Consider the following 27,055-nt stretch of genomic DNA (forward strand, 5'->3'; position numbering starts at 1 on the left):
TCTTTGTGAAAGCCTGCCAGGAGGAAGGGAACTTCCAGCATGGTTCCAGCTTGTTTCTCCATGCCATCTATTTTTATTTTTATTGACTATGTAGCCCATGCTGGCCTCGAGCTTGATATGTTCCTGCCCCTCCCCCCTTCCCTCAGGTGTTCACATGACCGTTGTGTGTCACTGTGTCGGATGAGACGTGTGCTTGGTTGTGGTTTGATTCTACTTAGACAGTTGTGGCAAGATTTCTGTATGAAGGTGTTCCTAATTTCCCATAGCATTTTGTGAGAGGGTGCTTAGTGTCTGCCCCTCTGTCTGTGGGGGTGCTAGGTTAGCTTTCACTTCCTGTTGTGTGGGGACCTTTCCTTAGTGTTGAGCTAGTCATCTTGATAACACTTTGATCCCATGCCTGTCCTGCCACCGCATCTTGAAGGTGGTATGTCTGACACCACAGGCCACCCTTGCTCAAATCACTTGCCATTTTGGTAGTTGCCATTTGGTGCTCAGATGCTTGGGTGTGAGGCTGCCCTTGGGATATTGCGTTTCCGTCAGTAGTGGACGCGGGTGGGTAGAGCTGTTGTCATCTGGGCTGGAAGGTTGTGGAGAGGAGAAGTATTCCCCTGCTTCTAGAACCAGAATTGTGCTGCACACACTCAGTTACCTCTGACCTCTGTGTGGCTTTTCCTTTATGCATTTTTTTTTTCATAATGAAAGGAAGATCAGTCTGACGTAGACTGAAGTTCTGAGCTGCATGTATACATGGACTTCGGGTGTAAAAGGAAAAATGTTAATCAAGAAGGAGCAAGTATAAGGCAGACATCTCTTTTACACGTGACAAGGAATTTGGACAGTCTGAAGCAGAAATCTAACCACCGGGCATGGAGCAGGCTAGCAGGCGTAGCCACTTCCTTCCCCCTCAGGATCAGGACTGCCGTGGAAGCCTGTGGAGATTGTTACTGTGCCACAGGGGTGGCTGAGGGCTAAAGATGCTGCTCTTGTGTCTGGTGCGTACTGTTGGTACTGTTGACGTGGCTGTGCATTTCTAGAGCTTCTCTGTTTGGAATTACCTGCTCCCACAAGGGTGTGGTGGCTGTGCAGTCGGGCGGCTGACTTGTGGGGTTCAGCTCTGGTTGTCTGAGTGAGCATCTCCATGTCCTGCCCCTTTTATTTGAGTGTTTGGTCTGAGGTTGATGGAACAGTTTGAAAAGGATTAGGAAGTGTGGTCTTGTTGGAGGAGTTACTGTCTGTGGCGGTGGGCTTTGATGTTTCAGAAGCCCATGCAGTTCCCAGTTGGAGTTCTCTGTATGCCTCTTGCTTGTTGGATGTGAGCGCTCAGGTGCTGCTCCACGCCTGCCTGCCTGCTTCCACGTTCACCACCATGATCGCTCTGGGCTTACCCTCTCAAACTACAAGCAGGTGTCTGATTAAGTGCTTCTTTTATCAGTTGCCACGGTCATGGTGTGTGTTCAAAGCAATGGAAAGTAACTAAGACTGTATAGTGGAGTCGCGCGTTTTAATTGTTCTTTGGGCCAGTCAGTGTTCAGTCTTCTGAGTGCCCCATTGCAGGTGTGCTCCACCAGAACTCTCTGTGAGTTGCAGCTGACTTAAATACTGCACCACAGCTTTTCAGTTAGGGTGTGCTGCTTTTCAGTGTTATGCTGTCACTTTGCTGTGGTGTGTAACAATGTGTGTAGGCGTGGTTGTTCCATGGAGGAGAAGCTGAGGCAGGTGTGCCCGGACAGCTTCAAGTATGAGGAAAGTCTAACCTGTCAGGGTTTGTTTACTCTTGTCTTAAGAGTTAAGGCTACACAACAATTTTGTGGCTTGTGTGTATGTGTGTGTGCGCATGTGTGCTCATGCATGCGTGTGTGTAAGACTCAGGCCAGATAAAGTAAAGGAGCAGGGCAAGGAGCTCTTGTAGGAAGGGTTTGGAGTTGTCTCAGTTTCTCTCTGTAAAACAGACCTGGGATCGTAATGTCCTCGAATTCGGTACTTCACAGCAGTGTAGATTGGAGCTGGCCCTTGAGCAGGAGGGCCCTAGGAAGAGTGCAGGAGGTGGTATGGGTCACTGACCGGGTGCAGTGCCCCTTGTGTTCTGAGAAGCTGAGCAGAGCCGGGCTGTGTGGCTCTCTGTGGTGTCTCCGGGCAGGAATGGGCAGCTTGCACCTAGTTGTGAAGAAACTGCTCGGGCTGGGTTTCTCGGCCACAGAATGGCAGGTGGTGAATGGCAGAATGATGAAGAATATCATGAGGCAGGGTGGCCAGAGAGGACCCTGGTGACACTTAGGTTTAAGAGAGGAAGAGATACTAGTGTGAAGATAAAGAAAGTGGTGCCATAGGTTTTGGAAGGGTAACGGGTACAGCCCTGTGGAACAGCTTGCTGCTCTTTGGGTGGCACTCTGCCTGTGCCCTGGGGCATGAATGCTGCAACCTGTGTGTGTTGGGACGGTCTCTGGTGGAAGCAGCCCAGAAGCAGTGGCTATTGGAAGAAGCTTGGTGTTGCTAAAAGGAGAAAGGATCAGAGGGACAGCTGTGTGACTGGAGTGTCTGCAGCCTGCTCTCTACATGGCATCTGGAGCATTATCTCCCAGTGCATATGCTGTAGTGGTGCCAAGACCGTCAGTAGAGTCAGGGGAGGGATTGGTGTGTCAGTGCTGGAATCCCGTTAAAAGTTAGGACAGTGTTTGTCTATTACCTTGGTGAGTTTAGTCCTAAAGATGTTGAGAAGAAAAGGAAGGGGCTGTTTATAATCATTGAACCACCCAGTGACCTTAACAACAGTAAAAACAGTGCTCCAGGGTGGGATGCAGTGCTGTTGGGATTACAGTAGGCAAGTAAGGGAAGATCAGCCTTGTGTCCAGTACTAAACATTGTGTATGTGTGCATGCACCCATCCTCCAGCATCCTTGAGTGGGCAGAGGACAACCTTCTGCCTTGCTTTTGAGGCACAGTCTCTTTCTGCTGCTGTCCTTGCTTGTACTCCAGTCTAGCCGGCCTGCAGCTTCTGGCCTGTCCTCTGTCTTCGCCTCTCATCTTAAGGAGAGTAGTGTGGGATTATGGGTATATGCTTTCACATCCACCCATGACGAGGCACTGTAACCAAGGAGCTGTTATGAAGGGAATGTTTAACTGGGGCCTTCCATGGTCGTCATGGTGGGAAGCAGGCAGGCAAGGCACCAGAACAGTAGCTGAGAGCTTTACATCTTGATCCCCAGGTGGTGGCTGAAGAGGGACACTAGGCCTGGCATAGGCTTTTGAAACACTGAAGCTGGGCCCAAGTGACACTTCCTTCAACAAGGCCAAACCTCCTAATCCTTTCAAACAGTCCTTCTGATTGGTGCACAAGCACTGGAGCATGTGAGCCAGTCTCATTCAAGCCACCACACACAGGTAGTATCCTGTCACAGAGCCGTATAGCCCTGGACCCCAGACATGTTTGAAGGCAGTTCATCTTTAAGGGAAGCTGGGTTCAGAACTAGGACTTGTCCTGGAGAAGTGGAGTGAGGAAGGCTGCTTGCCAGTTCTCTGTTGTCCTCAGACCCTTTTTCTTACCATGCTACAAGCTCTATGAGACCACATGTTTACAAACTGGGACTAGAAAGCAGGGGGAGTGTGACAGCAAGTCAGTGTCACTCACTACTACAGAGTGGTGACACAGAAGCACTCACATTAGTGTAAGCGCTAGTCTTCTGAAATGAGCACTTGCTTCTGTTCTACTTGGTTGTGTTCATGGCATCACCCTGCAGCCCACAGCCTCTCTCAAACCATCTTTTCCCAGCTCCAGGCTTCCCTTAGAGTTTGCATGTAGTCTGGTTAAAATGACATTTGCAGTTATTTATCGTTGTGGTGTCCAGTTGCTGGGAGGCCTTTGATCTGCACCCGCAAGCCCCCTTTCTTACCACAGCCTCCTTAGCTTAGGGTATAGGTGCGTCCCCCTCTTCCCACAGTCCTTCTGCATCCCACTCTTCCCACTGCATGGTTTTATAGCAATACCAGACAACCCGGGTTTTGTTGCCTGTGGGCTTTTTTTTCCCTCACACCTTGATAGGCAAGTAGTTTCTCACTGAGCTACACCCTGAGACTTGCTTCATTATCATTTTATTTACTTTTTAAGATAGAGTTTCATTCTACAGTAGAGCCTGAGCTGGCTTTGAACTTGTGACCTGCTGGTGTCAGCTTTCTGAGTAGCTGGAGTTATTGTTGTATGGCACTATGCCAGGCTAGAAACCTGTATTTCTTGACTTAAGGATGAGGATGTTGGGACTCTTGTTGGGCATGGAGAGGTTGCTGCAGGCCTAGGGAAGCTGCCCCTGCTCCCTGGTGGGTTTCTCTGGAGGGGTAGGGCTGCATTGTCCCCTTTGGTGTTGGGTGGGACAGGATGGTTCCCGCCTAGCTGGGCTGGCCCTTTCCTAGTACTTTGGGAGAGCGGACTTTACTTGGGGGTGGTTCTCGTCTTGGCCTTTGGTGCTTCTGGTTCTTTGCTGCCTTAGCCCCTGTTTCATCTAAAGCATAAATACCAGTGCAGGCGGGATGTTTCCAGGTCAAGCCCTCAGCCTGTTGGCATTCTCTCAAGACTTCTGGGGCTGTACTCAAGGGGCATCTTCTCCATGTTTTCTGTTGGTTCTCCTAGGTGTGTCTTGGTCGGACTTCCCCTGTGAGCCACATGGTCGGCTCTTTGTGGTTCAGTCCTGTGACAGTAGCCAGCATGTCTGTGTGGTCCTGTGGATGGCAGGGGGAGCTGGTGGGAGCGTCTGGAGGGCTCTCTCAGAGCTGGGCCTTGGCCAGAGCTTCTCATGCCCTCTCCTTCTTCTTGCCAGTGCTGCTGAGCTCCGGGAGGCCTGCTCCGGCAGCATTACCGTCCCCTTTCCTCCCAGTGTCTACCATGCACAGGATGTCTCAAGTTGATCTGCTCTTAGGCCCCCTTAGAGAGGGGTCAGGGTGCTGCTCAGCTTCTGTCCAGGGAAAACGGCTTGTGGGTGCAGTGGCTTGTGTTCTTGGTGGTGTGGCTTCATGGGACCGGTCCCAGCTCTGTTAGGGTTTTCAGGGCCCAAATACTTCCCTCCCGCAGTCTTGTAAAATCCTGTGCTGACTGCTCGGAGCCTCTCCCTCTCTACCCCACTTAGAGCCTTTCAGTTCTCACTTCAGTGTGCTGTGGGAGGGACGAGAGGGGGTTGTTTGGGTATATCTTGAAACACTTCTCCAAGCTTGGGGGTTGTCATAGCATGCTGGTAGTTTTGATGTTACTGCAGTGTTCGGATTGTTTTAGAGCTGTGAATGCTGACACTTCCAAGCAGGTGTCATGCTTCTCTCCAGGTCCTTTTGTGCTTGGGTTCAGGTTCTAGTGATAGGGAGGGAGTGCTTTTCCAAGTGCACTTAAGGGACTGAGGTGGGCTGTGTGGGATGCCTGTGTGAGGGACTGTGTGTGGGATGCCTGTGTGAGGGACTGAGGCGGGCTGTGTGGGATGCCTGTGTGAGGGACTGTGTGTGGGATGTCTGTGTGAGGGACTGAGGCGGGCTGTGTGGGATGTCTGTGTGAGGGACTGAGGCAGGCTGTGTGGGATGCCTGTGTGAGGGCCTGTGTGTGGGATGCCTGTGTGAGGGACTGAGGCGGGCTGTGTGGGATGCCTGTGTGAGGGACTGAGGCGGGCTGCGTGGGATGCCTGTGTGAAGGACTGAGGCTGGCTGTGTGGGATGCCTGTGTGAGGGACTGAGGCAGGCTGTGTGGGATGCCTGTGTGAGGGCCTGTGTGTGGGATGCCTGTGTGAGGGACTGAGGCTGGCTGTGTGGGATGCCTGTGTGAGGGACTGAGGTAGGCTGTGTGGGATGCCTGTGGGATGCCTGTGTGTGGGCCTGTGTGTGGGATGCCTGTGTGAGGGACTGAGGCGGGCTGCGTGGGATGCCTGTGTGAGGGCCTGTGTGTGGGATGCCTATGTGACCAGTGGACTGCACTGTCTCCTAGCACCTGCAACTTTACACTCTCCTCCTCTGGTTGGCAGTGCACTGTTAGGAAGAGATTCAAATGCTCTCATTTGGATCTAACCTGTGCTCATCAAGGCTTCCCTTCCTTGTGTGTAAGGTAAAGCTGACATGTAGTCTGATCTGGGAGGTCTAGGCTGTGCCTACAGTGGTGTGACATTTCTCCTCAGTAAGGTTATTTCCGCTCTCCCTGACTGGATGCTGCCACTGCTTTGTGGAGACTCCAGGCTGGCAAAGGACGTGCTGCCAGCAGTGTGTAGATGACTGTCCTGCGTCCGCCTGTTACCATGCTCTTGACTGTCGCTTCTGTCTGTAGGTCTTCCTGCCCTATCTTTATGAATGTGTTCCACACCGCAGTGTTTGTATGTTGATGCAGTAGATCCATAAGCCAAGTAAGAGTTGACTGTAGTCTTACAGGGAAGTAGCTTGTTTAGGGCATGCTAGGTGAAAGTGCTGCAGCTGCTAAAACTTGTTAGGAAACTATTTTTGTCCCTGGTGAGCAGAAGTAGGTGGAATTAAGTTCAAAATCTGCAGAAGCCAAGAAGATGAGTTGCCAAGGCTGGATTTTATACTTCTAAGCAGCGTGGACCATTTGCATTAAACTTAAATAGCACAACTTCCTTAAGATTCATTGTCAGTCATTCTTGTTCTGAAATCACAGATTCCATTTGACAGTATGATAGGACAAAAATACATTTTAAAACTTTGGAAGCAGCATTCCAGAAATACCTGCCAAGAGTCATAGTCTGTGTGTGTGTGTGTGTGTGTGTGTGTGTGTGTGTGTGTGCGAGAGAGAGAGAGAGAGAGAGAGAGAGAGAGAGAGAGAGAGAGACTGATGACAAAATGTTGAGGTCAGTCTCTTCTGCAGCTGTTGTCTGTTGTCTTCATTTCTGTAGAGATGGTGGTGTGAGTAGGAGGAGAGAGCGTTCCCTGGGGTTTCTGGGCGTAGCCAGGTAGGGACATAATTTAGGTAGGAGTCATTCTGCAAGGTGGGACATACCAGTTTTTTGCCCAGTGATGTTTGGGCTTATGTGGCCAGGCTGTTCGGGTTCTGAGGAGACAGTTGGTCACAGTCTATGGAAGTGGTTGCTAGAACACAGATATCAGCATGTGAGTGTCTGGATGGGCTCTGTAGTGCTGCTGGTGAACCTTCTGAGTTCTAGGTTACATGCTGTGTCTAATTGTTGGCTCCTTGCGTGGCTCTCCTTCCTGTCTCATTGGCCATTGGCTTGGTTTGTGTCTTGGTAGTCTTAAGGCACTGTTTTCCCTGAAGGCGAAGGGGTGCTCTCCTGTCTGCTGCTGTGGCCAGCACTGCTGCCTCCTGGTAAATAGGTGGCACATAGGCTCCCAAGTGAAGGTCATGCCATTCTTGAAATTGTAGGCCCTGGCTTCCTTTTGCTTACGCTAGGGGCCTTTATCTGTGCAGTGAAGACACAAGGAATCCAGGCCTCCGTCAGCCAGCCTTGCAGTGGCGTTCTCTTGTTACCAGAATTCTCCCGCCTATCGAGGCCTGCAGGCTGCCAATGCCTGCGACTCCAGCCAGCACCTTGATGGCCTAGAGAATGAACCACGTTCATGCAACAAGCTGCTTCTGAGCGCTGACATTGCTTGTGACGTTGCAGATGTTTGCTGTTGATGCTACCAAGTTCGGAGAATAGTTGTGGAAATGTGTGCTTGCTCAGGTGCCCAGAGGTGACAGATGAGGTGCAGAACAGGACAGAGGAGAAGCGTCCACCTGGATTGCCCTCCTTTGCCTCACAGAATCACCTTTATTTTGAGTCGCAGAGCATCCTGAGAGTGGGAGGCGCTGATTAAAGTGCTCCTATCTGCATGTAGAAAGTCTTGCTTGTGTTGGAAAGTCTCACCTTGCTGAGTGAGAGACACAATTGGTGCAAACCCCTGAACCTGTGCCTTACTCAGAGCAGTTCTGCTAGCTGTAGCTAGGTGTCACCCTCGACATCAGCTTCGCTTGGGCCTGTCAGGTCTCATTTGAAGAGCCTGGTCAGAGGCTTGTTGACACTTTCCACAAGCCTGCTGGAACTTCTCCCCACAGTCAGGTGGCCAGTGTTGTGTGCCTACAGGATGCAGGCTTCTCCAAGGAACTGTTGTGAGGAAAGTCTAGCAGCTGCAGTAAGGTTGGGTTAGCAAGAGAAAGGAGGTCAGAAAGTTGTGTCCTGGCAGGAAGGCTCTGGGTTGATCAGCTCCCGGAACTGTGCTCTGTAGGCTTCTGTTCGGCCTACTGTTCTTTTGATTGAGACAGTATTACAGTGTGCTCATAAGTACTGTATCTGGGCCGCGGATGACCAGGTACCTTTATGGCTGCTCACAGTGTCACCTTGGTGGTGCCAGCCTGCCAGGCAGACACTAGGCAGGTGAGTACTACAGTCTTCTATTTCAGGCATTCGTACAAGAGCTAAGCAGGACATTGTACTTGGCTACTACAAATAACCATGAAGTGCAGAATATGCGCGGGCAGAGAACTTTCTGAGCTGTGGGAGGAGTTAGCAGGATGTGGTGTACAGGCCGGATTATCGCAGTCTTTGAAGATCAGAATTAGCCCATCTGGGAATGTGGCCAGTAGTGTCTTGTGGAGCCAGGGCCACAGGCTTCTCACCTGGATAGAAGGACCGTCAGGGCAGGAGCGTCCTGTAGACCTTCCTTCAGTAGGTGTGTACCTCTGGTCTACGTGGCGGCAGTGGTCTACTCCTTCCCTGTGCTATGAAGGCCATCCTCCCTGCCAGCCTGTGGTGTTACGTCTTAGTGAAGCCCAGAGTGTATGCAGGCTGCGTTCTGTGTGACACCACCCAGCTCTGGGGCATAGTTCCCATTGGTCATGCTGACTTCTTTACATGGCAGGTGTCTCAGGGGAGGTCCCAGGCGTGGATGTTCTCTGAATTAAGGCCTTTTGGTTTTGCTTTTTGCTGTCTAGATTGCTGTTTGGGGAAGTAGCAGACCTGACTGAGCTCTCATGGGCTTAGAGCGTACCTTCCGGTTGTCTCATCTCATTGTTGGCTTTTCTGGGGGTGGGGGAGGGTCGAAGTAGGCTCACCAAGTCCTGACGTCACGCTGAAGCCCATTGGCAGGCAGTACAGCCAGTCAGATGCTCCGTGGTATCTGGGTAGGAGAGCTTTATAGTCCTGGAATAACAGGAAGCTTTCCATATTTCACATCCTGTTGTTCTGGGCTTTGTCACTTGCTGCCTTGCCATAATGAAGGTTAGTGGACGTTTGTATGTGTATTTCTTGTAGAATATACCATAGCTTGAATTTTCCAGCCTCAAAGTTAGACCTTAGAGCTGAAGGACAGAACACCACTGCAAGGGAACTTCACATTTTCACAAGGAAACTAAGGCCTAGGCAGGATAGTACTTTTTTTTTTTTTTTTTTTTTAATTTAAAAAGATGCAACTAAATCTATATGTGACCTTTAAGGAACCTGAGCAGGTAGGTGAGCCTTGAGAGAGTTCCTGTTTGGGCTGGCTTTCTGTCAGCTGTAGGTGTTAACAGCCATGAGGGTTCTGAGGGTTCTGCTGGGAGGGTCAGAGGAAGACTGGCCCATGGAGACTGATGGGGCTTGACACAGTTGCTGTTCAGCTTTGGGAGTGCGTTGCGTTGATTCCCGTGAGTCTTCAGCCACACCCCCCTTTGAACTGTTTGATACTTGGCCTCTTTCTTGAGATACATCTAAGTCTCTGGACGGTTAACCCACAGATCCATTCAGCCCAGGCCCTGCATACATCGGCTAGCGGGAAATGTGTGGTCAGTCCAGGTTTTACGGCAGCGTACCTCTACACGAGCCGTGGAGCTTTCCTTGTGGTGGATGTACTTGGGGGATTCTGGAAGTTCAGCGAGGCTCAGGCAGGGCTCCTTCAGGAAGTGAGATGAGTAAGACTCAGCAGGAAGGACGTGGGGTGTGGGAAGGCAGGAAGGGGCGGAGGAGGGAGTTCCTGGCACTGTCTGGGAAAGGCTGCAGAAGGAGGAGGGGAGCTCAGAGGTACAGTGGGCAGCCCACAGGTGCTTATGCTAGGGCAGAGGTCAGGATGGTTCCATTTTGCTTCAAGGAGAGAAACTGTGCAAATATGGTACGTGTTCTGGCATCTAAGCTTTTCTGTCTATAATCCACACCAGTAAGGTTTATTAGGATGCAGTGCTGGATGTTTTAGTTATCAGTATTATTTGTGTAAGATTATTTAGTGGTCAGAAATGACAGTCTTTTGAGAGTTTTGGAAAAGAGTGGAAAGAATTGTGTGTTTCTAGCATATCTGCAAGCAGGTACATGAACATGCATGTTCCTCCGCACAAAAACGGCTGTGTTTAACCACGGGATCATCTGCACGTTCTCTCTCCTATGTTTGGGTGGGAGGCACATCCGCATAACACATGTGCACACACAGTGTACATAAACACAGATGCGTGCACATTTGGATTTCAGCTGCCTTACACCCAGGCTAGCTCTTGTGACTTCTCTCTTGCCTCAGTCCTGTGGTGTGACTGCCCTGGATCAGAGTAGGCTGCCTACAGTCCAGGCTCTTCAGAGCTGTGCACAGAGGCCCTGACCCCGTCTCTCTCCTGGGATCCGCTTTATCTCCTACCTGTGTCCTAGTATCTTCTGTGCTCTCCTGTGTCTGCCCATGCCATGTGTGCTGTTGCCTCTGGAACAGAGTGCATGAAACTTACTTTCCTTCTGTGCTGGAGGAAAACATCGTTGGCATGTCTTGTCCTGTGGGCGCTTACAGTCTCAGGAGAGAGGACCACAAGCCACTGCGAGCTTTATTGAGTACCTTTGCTGGCAGCCCCTGGCTCACCCCCTGCTTTGCCTTACCTGGATGGGGAAGGGAGCAGAGTTCTGGGTTTGGTCTTCTTTCAAGGCTTGATGCCTCATGAGGGAATGCCCCACAGGGGTTCCTGTAGACCCCTCTCCCAGGGACCCACTTGGAGATTGTGCTACCTCATGGATGTTGCTGACTGTGTGCAATCACATATCATTGGGAGAGTTTCGTTTATTCCTTACCAGCATAAAACTTGGCACTCACGTTCTTGTTTCATTTTTTTTCCTTTCAGACTTTCGATGCAAATGATCTGTATCAGGGGCAGAACTTTAACAAGGTCCTCAGCTCCTTGGTGACACTAAATAAAGTGACAGCAGGTAAGACTCATACGTGTGCTCAGGGTGAGAATGTAAAAGCTCCTGTGTGGGCCACACCCCAGCACACTGCCCTTTACCTGTGAGCGCTGACTTACAGCAGGGGCAGGGTCTGCTGCTTCAGAGCACTGGGGTGTGCTACCGCAGGGGTGTGGCTGTGTCTTCCCTGGTACACACTAAGGGAGAGAATGTGGTATATCCACACTTCTCACCACTCAGTGTTGGTTTCCAAGCTCCTTGTTTGATATGGCCTTGAGTCCCACGGTGTTCGGTCAGTAGTGGGCTGCGTTGTGGTAGCGCGCCCTGTGTGGTCCGGCTCTCCCGGCTGGTTCTGTGTGCGATGCTGCACCTGGCGCAGTCTCAGCGCTGTCTTCCCAAAGTGCTCGCTTACCATCATATGACATGTGGCTGTTCATCTGCTGCTTTGCCAATGGTGTTGCACGTGTGCTGTTTGCTGGGGGCCGAGAGCCTGGCAGTTCCTTGCTGAGCACTTAACGTTGTTTTTCCAGATGAAGGGAACATTTTACAAACAGCTATAAAATAGTTTGCAAACTGTTGAGAATTACACTAGAGGAGAATCAGTAAGTTAGTCATCTCCAGATAATTCCTGGAGAGGTAATTGGGGAATGAATGCGTCACTTATGGGGCAAAGAATCTGCTCTTTGTTACTGTAAAGGCCTGCTTTGTTGTGGGCTTTTGGTGAGCCCCTCCATGCTGGCCCAGTTTTAGAGCCAGTGTGTGTTGAGGGTGTATGGTGTCAGGCGTCTTCAGCACTTTCTTTTTCTGTGTGCTTTTCAGACATCGGATTAGGAAGTGATTCTGTGTGTGCTCGGCCCTCTTCACATCGGATAAAGTCTTTTGATTCCCTAGGATCCCAGTCTTCACACAGCAGGACTTCAAAATTGCTTCAGAGCCAGTACCGAAGCTTGGTAAGCAAGAAGTTTTATTTTTTGATTCAAAGACATTTTGGGCACGAGAGTCTGCAGAAGGGCCTGGGAGGATGCTTGAGGCCTGGAATGTGGAGCAGCACGGGCTCCTGGCCTTCTTGGGGCTCCTGCTGGGTGCTGTGGCTTCCTGCTGGATTCTCCAGATACTGAGCCAAGTGCTTTTGGAAGCTTGTCCGTTGGAGTTTGTGGTGAAGGCTGCAGCTGCTCATCTGGAGAGGTGAATGCTTTGACATTCTCCCCCCAGGTAATTGCTCACCATGCACATGAGCATAAGAACAGACAGTACATACGTGCATAAGCCAAGTTACACAGAGAGCGCATGGGGCAGGAGCCTGCTGCCAGGCCGGCAGGGTGGAGCCCAGGTGTGGAGCAGTTACTGCACTGCAGGTGCACATCACTCAGAAACGCTCAGGAAGGGCTTCATCTGTATCTTCCCATCTCTTTCCATTTTTAACACTTCTGTGAAGCCACTCAAACTTAGTTTTGTGGTCAAACAACTCAATCCAGTGAACCCCTTAAGACCATTAGCAAACCCTGCAATCCGCTTTTTGAATTAGAGCACAAGGAACATGGTGGTATTGTCAGGTCTTTGGAAGGACTTGCCCATTTGATTCACTGCAAGAGCACTTCTGGTTTCAGCAAGACTCCTGGGGAATCAGGACTGCCATCCTACCAGCCCAGAAGCATGTGTGGTGGGCCACCGTCAGCGGGCTCAGCTCTGTTAGAGCAGAAGACTGAAGGCGGCTTTTCCTCCGCCTGCAGCCTGCTTTCTCAGCTTTTGTAAGTGAGGTTGTGCACAGGGCCGCAACCTTTGGTGTGGCTGCTGTGGACCTGAGGATGGGAACAGCCCTCCTCCTGGGAGGAGATGAGCCTGTGAATGAAGGCTGGAGTAAGGCAGTGAGGAGGAACAGAACACCAGGAGAGGCAGGCGGTGGCTTTCTGGGAGAGTTGCAGCCCCCTGCCCCAGTGTCCCACCCTATTGCTCCTGCTGGTGGGGATGGCAGTCCTGATTCCCCAAGAGGAGATGTGAAACATCTCAGAAAAAGAAAACCAAAATTGTCGTGGTGAAAGGGACAGCAGGTATTCCCATACTCAAAATGCAAGTGTAGCTTTCTGACATATTCCTCTTGTGTTTTTGAAAGCTGATCTGCTGCTTTTTGAGGCACCTGTAAGCAGGGGTGCGCATGTGTTGCGGGCTTAGGGTTAGGCTTTTCCTCACGTGTGGGGTGTGCTGCCACACTCTGTCTTTTGGGCTCTGCTGGTGCGTCTATGATGTCCGGGGCTTGAGTTCATCCACTGATAGTTACATATGCTGGTTGTTCTCAGTGTGGCCTTCAGGGTTGGGGTCAGCGTTACTGCAAGCATTGCTCCTGTCCTCCCTCATCTCTGGGAGGAACAACTAGATAGATTATAATGGCATGTCCTCCTTTCTTGGAGCTGGCAACCCCAGACTTCCCGGTGCTTTCCGGACACTGCTTTGGTAGCAGTCTCCCAGTTGGCACACTGCGGTGTGGGAGATTCTGCCAAAGCTCCCTCACACGTTTTCTCAGTACAGTACCTGTGGGAGATGGCCGGGCTGCTTTGGTATGTTATACGTCATCCCCCTGGACCAATTTCTCAACCACTTGGTACAATGAAAGTGAAATGGACTTTGTCCTGTATTGGCTTCCTTTCACCTGGAGTTGATCGGCATTGATCACCCCTTTTTGTTTTGTCACAACTTTTCTGATTGCAATGAAGTCTGCTGTGCAGTGAGGGGCATCTTTTGATGTGTCTTTGACACGTGGAGAGGAGTGGGCCCTGCAGGGTCCTGTGCTGGTCTTCTGTCCCTGTGGGTGTGTGGAGGGCTAGAAGACACCACTGTGTCAGAGGGGCCATCTGCTCTGAGCACCGTGCCGTCCCGAGCGCGAAGCGCTGTTTTCCCGTTACTGTGGCTGGAATAAAAGCTTGTTAGCGTCGTAGGGTAGGTGCAAGTTTGATGAAAGAACCGTTCTTGGGCACTGATGGGCATGCTGATTGGTGTAAGTTTGTAGAACTTTTTTGGAGATCAGCTTAGAAATATCTATTAAAGTTTAAGTGTGCTGCACATGTCCCAGGATTACTTACAATTGCAACCAAAAGTAGATTATGAATTTCTTAAGGGAGCCTTTTGCAAGATAAGAGAAATACTGCATGCAATACACAGACATTGGCAATAACCTAAAAATTCGTAGCTCAAGTGTAGTGTGGCGTATGCAGTTGGAAACATGTCCACACTCTACAGGTTAGCTTTCAAGGTAGAGACACCTACACTGATTGCATCCAAGTGTGTGTGTGTGTGTGTGTGTGAGAGAGAGAGAGAGACAGAGAGACAGGGTCTTTTTAGAGCTGGCTGGCCTGGAATTCACTGTGTAGATCGGGCGGGCCTTGAACTTGTAGAGGTCCACTGCGTCTACCTGTGCCTCATGCTGGGATTAAAGGAACACACCTTTAAGCCTGGCGCTCCCCTGCTGTTGGGAGCACTTCTAACAACATTTTGGCTATCTGTGTGACAGGGAAGTGTAACTGTTTCATGGGAAAGCAGACCACCTCACGGAAGTCTCTGCACTCCCGCCTGTCTTCTAGGACATGACTGATAACGGCAGCAGCCGACTGGTAGTGAGAGCCAAGTTTAACTTCCAGCAGACCAACGAAGATGAGCTCTCCTTCACCAAGGGCGATGTCATCCACGTCACGCGAGTGGAGGAAGGCGGCTGGTGGGAGGGCACACACAACGGCAGGACCGGCTGGTTCCCCAGCAACTATGTGCGAGAGATCAAGCCAAGTGGTGAGTGCCCGACGCTGGGCGGAGGGAGGAGTGAAGGTTGTGCGTGCTCTGCGGTCCTGAGGGCCCGCTCTGTGAAAGCGAGGAGAAAGGCCCTGCTCTTCCACGTGCGGCGACTGCAGTGGGCGGCCTTCCATCCCTTCCTGTACCTTGGGATGCTGGCTAAAGGCTTGCATAGTTATAAACTGGCTCTGCATTACATCACAACATTTTCCTAAGAAAAAACTTTGTAGCTCTTTGATTGTATTATCTTGCTTTTTGAGACAGAGTCTATGAACATGTCGCCCAGGCAATTTGGAACCCCTGGGATGAAGTGATCCTCCTGCCTCAGCCTTCGGAGCAGCCAGGTTTACAGGTTTGTGCCCCTGCAGCCTCCTGTTCATTTTATTGTTACTGTCGTGCTTTATACAGTAATTATGCTTTTTATGACCTGGGCCAGGCTGCGTTTTTTATTTTTTATTTTTTGCTCCTATAGATTTTTTTTTTTTTTAATCAGTCACAGGCAGATAATTTCTACCGTTTTTTCCCCTCTGAGAATGTGTTGATTTCCCTGTGTTTCCTGAGATTGATGCTTTGTTCATGACAGATCTTGCAGGGGTGTGCACTCTTGGAAGTGAATGGCAGCCTTCAGCCCACTTGCATTGGTGCCTAGCTGTGATCTGTGTCTTGGAAATGAAAGCTCTCTGGGGTTGATGGTTTAGTTCATGCCTGTCACCAGGGGAAGGCTGGGAAAGTCCTGTAGTCCAGCGGCTTGGGCCAGCAGAGGGTCTGTGTTCATGAGATGCAATACTGTCCTTCCTGACACAGGCGTTCTCAGTCATTCTCTTGTAGTGGATCACTGCTTGTGTGACTTCTGGGTATAAGTTCAAGTAGATACAAATATTTGCAATGTTGTTTCCTGGTAGCATGCTATAGAGTGTGCCTTGCATATGGGGTTGCTGTTGCCTTGTGGTTATGGAGTGTGAGATAGAGGAAGCTCCAGGAAGGGCCAGTGTCGTCTGTGGAAGTGCCAACTCCTCCACCCCACCCCCAGTTTTTAGCTTACACCTTATTTCTGAGTGTGTGTCTGTGCCAGTTTAAAAGTTGCCCAGGCAGGCTGCGCTGGTGCCAGAGATGTGTGTTGGGGATTGTGGATTTGGCTCAGTGCTGGAGCTGTTACCTAACATGGATGGGCCCCTGGTTTTCAGCCGTGGCACACCCTCTTCACGAGCATTGTTTGCAGGGAGACACGTTGAATTCAGTTTTTATGCCAAATTGAGACCTAACTTGCTTTATTTGGAAATTTTTTTTTTTTTTTTTTTAATGTAAGAAATACCAGTTTTGTGTATTCATGAAATGCTGAATGTACTCTTTTAGCAGTGAGACAGGGGAGTAGCCTCTTCTGGGACTAGCTCTGCTTACAGTATTCTCTTAATAAGAGCTGATTGTTAGGAAAGTTAAGCCAGTCTAATTCTAAATGTTGGTAGGTCAGGTAGAATGGTGTGAAAACACATTAAAAAAAAAATCCAACCTTTTCCTAGCCAGCGATTGAGGATAAAATCCTAGGATGACAATTACATCTTGGTATTGTGTGTTCCAGTAGTTTACGTGGCGTTGGAATTGTGGGATGGGATTCCTTTTTGTAATTTATAGCGAAGTATATAACAAAGTTGGTGCTTAGTGTTCTTAGAACAAAACTGCTGGTTTGAGAGCACCTCGGACTGAACTCTCAAGAGGACCATTCCTCACTGAACAAAAGCTGGAGTCCATTTTCTTGCTTCTGTCTTCTTTTGCATCCCATTTGGTTTGATTTACAGCTTTTGTGCAAACAAAAGGCCAAAGAAAGGCCACTTCTGAAAGGAGTTTTCTCTTTCACTGCTCAGCTGTTTTGCCTTTCTGGGAAAGGATAGCAGCCGCTGACTGTTTCCCTCTTGTGGTGAGACGAAGTGTTGCCGCTACATTTGGTGCTGATGCTACATTTGGTGCATGGGTGGTTTGTATTGACTGCTCCTCTTTGAGGACAGGTACTGTCCTAGTTTGCTTTCTAGTGCTGTGATAAAGACCATGGCCAAAGCAGTTGGGGGAGGTAAAGAACTGTTGAGTCACACATGCTGATCCTAGTCCCTCAGAGGAGACTCATGGCAGGACCTGGAGGCAGGAGCTGAGGCAGAGGCTGTGGAGGGGTGCTGCTTACTGAGTAGGTGAACACAGGTTCTTTACTGAGATTGCTTCTTCCCAGATGGCCTCAGCTTGTGTCGTGTTAATGAAGACTAACCACAGATACCTTCCTGGAGTCTGTGGAAGAAGCTTTAATTGGTATTTAATTGGCCTAACGTACTCTATGTAGTCTCTGGTATTTGATTGGTATTTAATTGGCATACCATACTGCATGTAGTTTCTGCTACATTCAGTGTTAGAGAGGTGCGTAGTTACGGAACTTCAGTGTGCACTATTTTTGGATGTGTAGTACAGATTTTACAGTGTTTTATCTATAGCAGTAGTATATGTGATCTAACACATACACACATCCTCAGTTCAAGGGGGGAGGGAGGAGAGAGCGGGAGGTTCGGGGGCCGAGTGGTGCTGGCTTACTGTTACTGGACGAATGTGGAGGCACCAGTCCCGTGTGGTCAGCACAGTTCTGTGTTCATGGCTGCAGATGGCCATCTTGGGGCTGACCTGGACTGCTAAAACGGAAGTCCTGTTCTGGTGCTTACAAGCCCACTTTAACGTGGCACTGCATGTGTGCCCAGCTGTCTTAGATTTCGATCCTAGGCTGTATGTGTGCAGTGGCCTTCCATGCACTTTCGCAGCCAGTAGGTAGAAGCATCAAGGCTGCTTTTCATCATCGCTTGTCACCAAAAGGGTCTTGATTTGGTTGTTGTGCTAAAGGCCAAGATGCGTCTCTCCCCACCCCCTCACAAGGTGTGCTGTGAACTCTGCCCTTTGGGGCTGTCCTCCTTTTCCTTTCACACATACATCTGTGGTGAAGCTGAGTGTGTGGACACTTCTATGCTAGGAGTGAGCAGTGGCTCCTGGGCTGCTTTGCTATAGACGTGTCTGCTTTTAGCAGAAGCCTGTGAGCTTGGCTGCCGTCTCTGGCTATGGGAGCTCCGTCGAAGGGCTTGTGGCCTTTGAGAGCTGACAGTGTGATGTGCTGGGCACATGGTCACAGACCTCCCTTCCACCCTATGCTCTGTAGTGGTCCACAGAGCAAGAGAATGGCACACTTGCCGTCTGTTTCCTCCTTCTGCCACTTGTTGGGTAGCGTTGTAGCCTGAGACGTCTTAGAAAAACTTCCTCCTGGTGCTCATGGCCTTGGACTAATGGTTCCTTCTGAGGTTTCAATAAGAGAGAAGAGACTTTGGAAATTCTTTGCTTTGCTGTTACTTTCCTGCCGCTCCTGTACTGGTCCATGAGCTTACACATGTGCACTTTCCTCACAGGTGGTTCAGGATCAGATGACTTACCTTTAGTGGTTACACTTTACTTTGCTTCTGTCCAGACTCCAGGTTTTCCAGGTTTAACTCACTGCTTCCCCAAATAAAACGTGTCTGGAAGCTGACTCCTCTGAATTAAAGTCCTAGTCCATGTTTGAGCATGGAAAGAACACATCTCAGCACAAAGCATTGGGCTTGTCTTTGTTTACGTATGCTTAGGAAAAGATTTGTTTACTCTGGTTCTTCTCCATCCTGAAGGCATCTTTTCCATCCTAGAAAGAATATATTCTGTTTTGTTCTTTTAACTATTTGGGAAAATTTGACAGTGAGGCTCTGCATGAAGATTTAGGCAAGCAGCCCCATGGTGGGGGTGGGGTGGGGCAACAGGACCCAAGGTTAAGGGTCATGAGTTTTCTTTGCACATTATGGGCTCCTGTGGTAATTGAGAAGATAACTAGCGGTGCCAGACAGGAAGTTGGTTTTAGGACCTGTAGCCTGGGAGTACTGGGTGTGGAAATAGTCTTGAGATGCTCTGAGATGTTGGTGGTTGGAGGAAGTGTGGGCAGAGAAGAGGAGAGCCACAGTGAGACTGGATAGCTGGCGCCTCATACACAGACGGTAGAATCCCTCTAGTCAGTGACCACAATTCACACAGCAGGATTACTACAGTGAGGCAAGGGATTCGGAGGATGTGTGACCTGAGCTCTCCAGGAAACGCTCATTACAGTGCCTGGGTTGAAGGGGGGGAGGGGGATGTGTCTCCCTCCCTTTAGTTCCACCAGCTTGAGTTGACATCCCGTCCCAGAGAATCAGTGACGGTGAGATAGACCCACAGAGCCAATGCTAGAAGTACCACTCAACCATCCACCAGAGCCAACAATGGGCAGACCTGCCACCACAGCCCACCATCCTCAGGCCCAGTGGATCCCCTCCCCACACCAGTAGAAACACTTGCTGGCTGACATCCCCCCACCCCCCAGCACCCATGGCAGCCTTGCTAGAGACAGACAGGACTACTCAGAGCTACTGATGCTTACCGCCCTCTCCTATGGAGTGGGGTCTGTGGGTGGTGTCAGATGGCAGGTGTGCTGCAGGCCCAGGCGGAGTCGGGCTGTGAGCTGTCTCTGCGTAGCTCAGCTTTGCTTTTCCCCACGTGCACTGTGCACACACGCTGCTTATGTAGAAGCCTATTCACTGTCACCAATTGGACACAGGGAATTCCCCAAAACCATGGGTCTTGGTGCTTTGATGCCCTTATGTACCTGCTGACATTTTTCCAGTTCTCTTGGGTAACACTTTATATTTATGACCTGAGAAGGCATAGGTGTAGCCGGACAGTTCTACTGTTGCTGACCCTAAGTGTAATTTCTTGGATGCTTCCCCAGGCCAGGAGAATGGGGTGGGTGAAGGGGTGTGGGTGTGGTAGAGCTCGTGGCCCTGTGGCCTCTGGGAACTGGCCTGAGAAGGAGGTCTGCTAGTGGCTGTGTGGGGCCTTCTTTTGCCTTCTCAGGCTGGTTTTTGGGTGAGGCTTTGGTGCACAGGCCTGCTATGCTTGTTAACTTGGCTCTGATAGTAAATCGTCCTTCTTTTTTAATTGCAGAGAAGCCTGTGTCCCCCAAATCTGGAACCTTGAAGAGCCCCCCCAAAGGGTTCGATACGACTGCCATCAACAAGAGCTATTACAATGTGGTGAGTAACTGCAGGGCAGCTTCTCAGGCGTCCAGAGAACACAAAGGCAGTTGTTGTACATACTCAGTCTGCTGTCCTTGAGGGAGCGTCCACTGTGGGCATTGTCCCACCTCTTGTCACACACAGTGCCCCCCAACTATTGAATGTGTAAAGGCGAGATTTCAAAGGTGTGGTGCGTGACTTAAAGAGTCTTGGTGTGCTTCTGGGGCCAGGCGGACTGGTGGGACTGGATTAGATATCCTCAGCTTTATAGGGTCTGCTCTCTGTTGTTTCTTGCTCTTGTCTTTCTGGAGACTGTCAGCACACAAGGAGTTAGAGGCAGCACCTAGACCAGTGTCTTTCTGTCTGTGGATTGTGACCCCTTTGACCATCAAACAACTCTTTCTCTGGAGTCACCTAAGACCATTGGGAAACACAGATGTTTACATTATGGTTCATAACAGTGGCAAAATCACAGCTCTGAGGTAGCAGCAATAGTGATGTTCTGGTTGGGGTCACCACACCATGAGGGACTGTTCTAGAGGGTGGCAGCATTAGACGGTTGAGAACCGCTGGTCTAGAGTCTCTGAGTGTGGCAAGGGTGGTCATCTGTCAGGTCAGTTTCCTGCACCTCAGGTTTGCTCCCGTGTGCACTCAGCTCTCCACTGAGAGTGCTGATGACAGCAGCCTAGCTGAGGTTCTGGCAGTGTGGTGCAATGGAAGGGTATGCGTCCTGTCTCTAAGCAGCCTTGCTGCTTACCCGTGGAATGGGTCACAGATGAGCTGCTGGCTGTTCCAAGCAATGACTTGACCTGCAGCATGAGGTTGATATTTTTAGCATTGGCCTTGTAATGTGAAAAGAAAATGTGATTAGTCGTCAGGTGCTTGGTAAAGTGCCATAGAGGTTTCCATGGCACCAGGCAGCACATTTAGAAACTCTTGAGAACAAAATAGGTGGCTGATGTCGCCATACCATTCTGTTTTCAAGCTGGTATCCTGGTCGCTTCTGAGGCTGCCCGTGAGATCTTAGTCCAGTGAGCAGGTCATGCAGTTAGAAGAGACATGCCTGTGACAGGACCTGCTTTGTCTGAACGTGTTGGATCCTGAGAGTGAAACTACTGCCTCAACCCATAGCATGATGACAGGCATCTTTCCCATTGGGATCCAGTGAGGACTTGGATCCCCTGCTCCGAGACACTAACAGTCATGGATATGCCCGCATTCATCACTGGGGCCTGCCCACTCAGCAGGCTTTCCCACCTGAGCACATCGTGCTGTTGCAGGACGTAACTTGCTCATGTCTAGTATGGAAGAAATGCAGGGTGGCTTTTTCCTTAACATACTTAAACAGACTGTGACAGGTAGGTGCCTGTAATCTCCAAATGTCTGAAGTAGGCATACATCTCCTGTGCATTCTCCTGTGCTCCTGAGCAGCAGTGTGACCAAGGCAGTTTATAAATGAAAATATTTACTGGGGTTCACAGTTCCAGAGGGTTAGAGTCTGTGACCATCATGATGAGGAACATGGTGGCAGGCAGCCAGGCAGGCATGGGCACTGGAGCAACAGCTGAGAGGTTACATATGACCCCCAAGGAGGGAGGGAGGGAGAAAGGGAAAAGTCAGAGAAGGGGCAGGCACACACTAACTGGCATGGCATTTTGGAACCTCAAAGCTTGTCCCCCCCCCAGTGATATACTCTTTCAACAAGGCCACACCTCCTAACCTTTCCGAACAGTTCCACCCACTGGGGACCAAGCACTCAGACATGAGCCTTCGACGGTCATTCTGAACCTTTTGAGCCTGAGAGGTGAGCTTTGGGAGACCTGCTGATTCTCTGGCTCTTCTGGTAGCGCCCCACTTGTTATATCTGATACATGGTCTCTGTGCAAGGGGGGCACCTCCAGCTCCTCCAGCAGGTCTCTCTGTTGTTTGATGTGGGCCAGGGTGGCACAGGCTGCAGTTTCAGGTGACAGGGGAGGCCCAGCACAGTGAGAACTGAATGTCTAGTGGGTAGGTGACTGAGTGAGTGAGTGTGAGATGAGTTTCCTAACCGCAGGGAAGGCTCAAGATCTCCTGACCTAAAAAGTCTTTCACAGAGAGGCTCCGAATGGTGCTCTTGGTGGTCGGGATGTATTAGGTGGTGGGTAGATAGCGTGTCCTGTTGCTTAACTCAGAATTGTGATAACGCAGTCAGATTCCTTTTCTTAAAAGAAGGAAGCAAGTGGCTGGGTTGTCTAGTCCTGGGCAGTAGCCAAGGTTGGAGTAGAGTAGGGTCTGGGTTTGCATGTGCAGTGTCTCACTCTGCACAGTACTGAGGCCTGTGCGTGTGGATGGGTGTGTTCCCGAAGGCTACTGTTCTGACATGGATTTTCTGATCCACTTTTGTCTGGTAAGTTTTTATAATGCTCTTTTCCTTTTTTAAACAACATCTATTTTTATTTTGTTTGCATTGGTATTTTGCCTGTATGTATGTATACAGGTTACAGGCAGTTGTGAGCTGCCATGTGTGTGCTGGAAATTGAACCAAGATCCTCTGGAAGAGTAGCCAGTGCGTGAGCTGTTTCTCCGCCCCTTATTTGGTAAATCTTTAACATTTGGAAGAAATGTCTCTCCCAAACCTAGCAGAGTCCTGAATTAGGTATGTAGTAAAACTATTTGTTTTAAAAGGTAGATAAGATCCTCTGGAAGAGTAGCCAGTGTGTGAGCTGTTTCTCCGCCCCTTATTTGGTAAATCTTTAACATTTGGAAGAAACGTCTCTCCCAAACCTAGTAGAGTCCTGAATTAGGTATGTAGTAAAACTATTTGTTTTAAAAGGTACATATTAAAGCACACTTGTCTGCCAGTTAACTGGGTCAAGAGGTTATTAAAGGTAAATGTAAACCAAGATACTGTCTTAGTTTCTTTTCCTGTTCTTGTAAAATACCTGACAAAAGCAACTTAAAGGAACGGTTTATTTTGGTTTACAGTGTTGGGTTATAGTCCGTTGTGGTGGGGAAGTCAGGAAGCAGGAGGTAGAAGCAGCTAGTCATGTTGTGTTCTCAGGATTCAGGAAAAAGTGAGCAGGGAATGTGTGTGCTCCGCCTAGAGTCATAACTCAGGGAATGGCCCCACCCCAGTGGGCAGATCTCCCCACCCCTGTAGCTAGTCTTTGCTGCCTTGTGGATTCTTCTTTTTCCACCCTTTATCTGCTGGTTTCACATAGTATCACTAGATAGGAGAGAAAGAAGGATAGAGGGAGAGAGAGAGAGAGAGAGAGAGATCCTTGAATCTAATTTCTTCCTTGTTTCTTCTTTGAGCACAACTACTGACAAACTACAACCGATGACTATTGACCCTGCCTCTTGGGGCCCTCCCATTTATATATCCTCTGAAAAGTTCCCAGAATTCCAAACATCATATAGTCTCTGCAGCAGGCAAAACCAAGCCTCTGCTAGAGCACAAGACAAATCACAGAGCACTCATGCTGCCGGATGTGGAGCTGTGATAGGGTCCAGCTTTACACTTCATGCTTGGAAAATTCACATAGACTGGCCTGGGAGAGGGGAAGTGTCTCAGTCCAAGTGCCTCCTGTGGGAGCATGAAGGCCTGAGTGTGAGTCCAGCGTCCTTGTAGAAGCTGGTGGGGTTCCGGGGAGGAGACAGTGATCTGCGGAGCTCCCTGGAGGAGGAGACAGTGATCTGGAGAGCTCCCTGGCCAGCAAGTTTCTCCAGCTGAATCAGTGACTTCCAGGTTCCCCATCTCAAAAACCTTACAAGGGAAGTGACTGGAAAGACTCTTGAGTGCTGGCTTCTGGTCTCCACATGTACACATGTACACATGCATGCCCACACAAACACACAGAAAGACCACACTCCATGGCAGTGTGCGTTAGGCATGGTTGGCAGAGTGGAAGACTGCTTAGGGTAGGTATGCCATTTCACTAGCCCTTGGTGCATAAACTAGGATTGTATTGCAAACAGTTGGGTTTAGTTCTGTGGTGATCTTGGGGGGAATCTTAAACCAGTGACCTGTGTTGTGTGGTTCTTATGTTTATAAACGTTTGAACTTTTTTCCAGTGCTGAGGATAGAGTCCAGGGCCTCACACGTGATAGGCAGGCATTCTGTCACTGAACATCATCTTCAGCCCTATAGATTAGTTACGCTTAAGGGATGCACAGGACATCTCAAGTCAGATACGCTGCATGCTCCTTTAACATGCCTCCCATGAAGCAAGTGTCTGTGTCCACACAGTGTGGGAGTTGGTCCCTCTTGAGTTGGTTTGTTTTGGGGCGGGAGATATTAGGGACATCTGTATGGCTGCTGAGGGTGCCCGCCCTCCTGTGTGGCACTATTGTATGACTGGACAGCTCTGTGTCTCGTGACTCAGAGTCTGCCATACCGCCTGCGTTTTCCCTTTGGCCTTCTTCAGCACTGTGGCTCGCAAAGCCTGCATCTCCCTGAACACTGTGCTAGGTTCTGAGCTCCCAGTCATGGTGTGATGGAGCTGTGGCCACTGGGGAGAGGTCCATGGGGTCCTGCAGCAGTCAGCGTGTGCCTGAGGTACAAAGAGAAGGAGAGGTGAGTCTGATGACTGGCAGACTCGAGCCAGGAAGGGTGCCGAGGTCCCCAGGTCAAAAAGCACATGCGCTTCCCGGGGTGAGGGGTTGATGGCAGTGGTGCAGCAGGTGAGTGCGTGGCTGTGTCTGCCTGTGCAGACACAGTGTGTCTTGCCTTGTTTTCTGGGGAGCATTGCAGAATGGTTCTCAGCTGGGCTCTGAAAAGTCACACGCGGCACTGCACAGTAGCTGGGGTGAAGCAGCTTGCTGGACTTACTCCCGCAGGCTATGGGTAGTTTTGTGGCATTCTTTCCAGAAACCTTAGCGTGCATCTGGCTGTGTTCAGGACTGCAGCTGAGGAAGGCTGCTGATGTCCTTTGCATCATGACTCTCTCTACTGGTGCTTTTCTTTCCTCGTCGATTTAGGAACTTGTTAGGTTTTTGAGGGTGTGTCTAGCTAAGGTCTCCAGCTGTTCCTCCTCCCTGTACCGCAGCATTGTCATAGAGCTTCTCCTCTTACACATCCTGGGAATATCCTTTTCTCTTCAGACCTGAGGTTTGTGCTGGCTGCCCTCTTCTCCTGTTGCTTTTTGAGAGCTGTGCCTGGTTTAAGTTACTGCCTCCGGAGCAGTCTCTGGAGTCCCGGTGTGCTTCTGTCACCAGGCCTTTGACACTTGGGTTCAGTGAGTGTGTCATAGGAGGACATTGTCAATTTGGGTGCAGCATCCAGATTTCCCCACAAAGGAATGAACTCCCTGCGTGGCCCCCTCCCCCTCCTGGCTACCTCCCAGCTGTCCCCATGAATAAGTCCTTTCAGGATGAAGCCTGAGTCGGGCATGAGCAGAGACAGAGCCTGTGGTGTTTCGAAGCTGCTTGTGACGCTTCATCTACTTAGGGCTCCTTAGAGCTCACAGAGGCAGCACTGAACTGAAGAGCCATCAGGCAGTGCAGATGAAGGCTGAAGTGTTTGAATTGGCTTTAGAGTTATCGGAGATCATGGCCAGAAAATGAGGTGTTGCCATCTTGACCAGCTCCTGAGTGTTTGTGTGATGAGCTAGGAGGCGGGTATGGCCTTTGTGAGGCAGGTAGTACATAGATGCTGCAAGTGTTCAGAAAGCCCACACTGTGTGACCTCGCTAAACAGCCTGGCTCTCTAAAGGGTGGGATGGAAAGGGCTGGGAAGGCCATCCCTCTCTGCTGGGCCCCCTGTAGATCTCTGATCCCTGCCCTTTGGGGCCTGGAGCTGCCCTGTGGGGCCAGTGACAGAAGGACCCACTGTCACTTTTTGGCTCTGCAGTTCACCAGGTGTACAACATCTAAGGAGCCAAATGCTCTGAAATGGAAACTATGTCTGTATGTATGGGTGGGTTGGGGAGGTATCCTGGGTCTTAATCTCAGAGACTGTTCCCAGGTCTGTCTCTCTCTCGCTCACTCATTTTCTTTCTCTCTCTGAAAGCCTATGCTGCTTGCCCATGTTGTTCATGCTGGCCTAGAACTTGCCTCAGAGGTCAAGCAATCCTTAAATTTGTATTGTCCTGCTTTGGCCTCCTGAGTGGCTGAGCTGACAGGTGTGCATACCAGGCCCAGATAAAGGACATTATTTTCAGGGAATAAGGACTACTGACTAAAGCAGGTTAGCAGCTGGGGGAAGGACATATGTCTGATGTTTTACTGTCAGTGCTTGTGACCCCTGACCCTTAGGAAGGCTGTACCTTCTGTCCTGCTTGGTCAGGTACCTGTGGTGTTGGCAGTTACTGGTGGGAAGCATTTAAGTTCATCTGTTTGGTATTTTGAAGCTGTTTGGACATTTTAGGAGTTCACTAGTTCTTGCTAACTTTGTTATACTCAAAGCTATTTGGAAAGATTTTAGTTTTAGAGTTAGTTTATAATTATCTTTGAGAATAATAAGTGCCGATTTAAATATTTTATTTTGATAGGCCTTTCATCTTTAATACATGTCGTCTGAGGTGCTCTGGGACCCCATTGTCGAGCGAAAGTCCCTGTTTCCCACTCAGTATTTTACACTCCGTCAAGAGTGAAGCTCACATATTTAATTGAGCTATGTCTTACATACAGGCTAAGTGTCCACCATCAGAGGGCTTGGAATCAGAACTTTGTCGGGTTCTGGAGTTTGGGGGTGTTTGCATAGACCTCACTGGTTCAGTATTCCTAAACCAAATTCTGAAATGGTCTGAAGTCTAAACCCTGAAGCATCATGGTAGTGCTCAAAAGGTTTAAGATTCATGGTCACTTTGGGTTTGGATTGTTTTGCTTAGGGATGCTCAGCTGCATACAAGAATGAGCAGGTCTGATTTCATTCAGTGAGCTTCAGCAAGTGTGTTGACCTGTGTTGCCTTGTACTTAAGGTTGGAACACAGAGCCAGTCTGTTCCCCTCTCTTCTGATCCCTGTCACCGTAGTTAGTTTTCTGCTCTTAGACTATAGACTTGTATGCAGTGCTTGGTGGTGGCTTTTTTTTTTTTTTCTCCTCACCACACAGCATTTTAGAGACATATCTGTCTGTAGGTGCTTTGGGACTGTCCACAGTCTGTCTTTGTAATTTAAGTAGACCTGGCTT

The 27,055-nt window shown here is 49.8% G+C and overlaps 1 protein-coding gene across 8 annotated transcripts in view; it reads left to right on the forward strand.

Moving 5' to 3' along the window:
* Arhgef7 (Rho guanine nucleotide exchange factor 7) overlaps window positions 1-27,055 on the forward strand; it is a 107,632-nt gene that overhangs the window by 45,715 nt on the left and 34,862 nt on the right. For 6 of the 8 annotated variants that reach the window (XR_009591286.1, XM_060381375.1, XM_021637526.2 and 3 more), the window contains 4 exons: window positions 11,024-11,108; window positions 11,904-12,034; window positions 14,657-14,858; window positions 19,875-19,963. Coding sequence is in view for 7 of the 8 variants with exons in the window: in XM_060381375.1 (XP_060237358.1) it covers window positions 11,024-11,108; window positions 11,904-12,034; window positions 14,657-14,858; window positions 19,875-19,963 (507 nt within the window). In the remaining variant the exon portion in view is untranslated. Of the gene's footprint in view, window positions 1-9,139; window positions 9,180-11,023; window positions 11,109-11,903; window positions 12,035-14,656; window positions 14,859-19,874; window positions 19,964-24,359; window positions 24,501-27,055 lie in introns of those variants that run through there. The other 2 variants (XM_060381378.1, XM_060381379.1) reach the window with 2 other exon arrangements.

The sequence above is a fragment of the Meriones unguiculatus genome, chromosome 4 (genome assembly GCF_030254825.1).
Source record: "Meriones unguiculatus strain TT.TT164.6M chromosome 4, Bangor_MerUng_6.1, whole genome shotgun sequence".
Taxonomy (NCBI): domain Eukaryota; kingdom Metazoa; phylum Chordata; class Mammalia; order Rodentia; family Muridae; genus Meriones; species Meriones unguiculatus.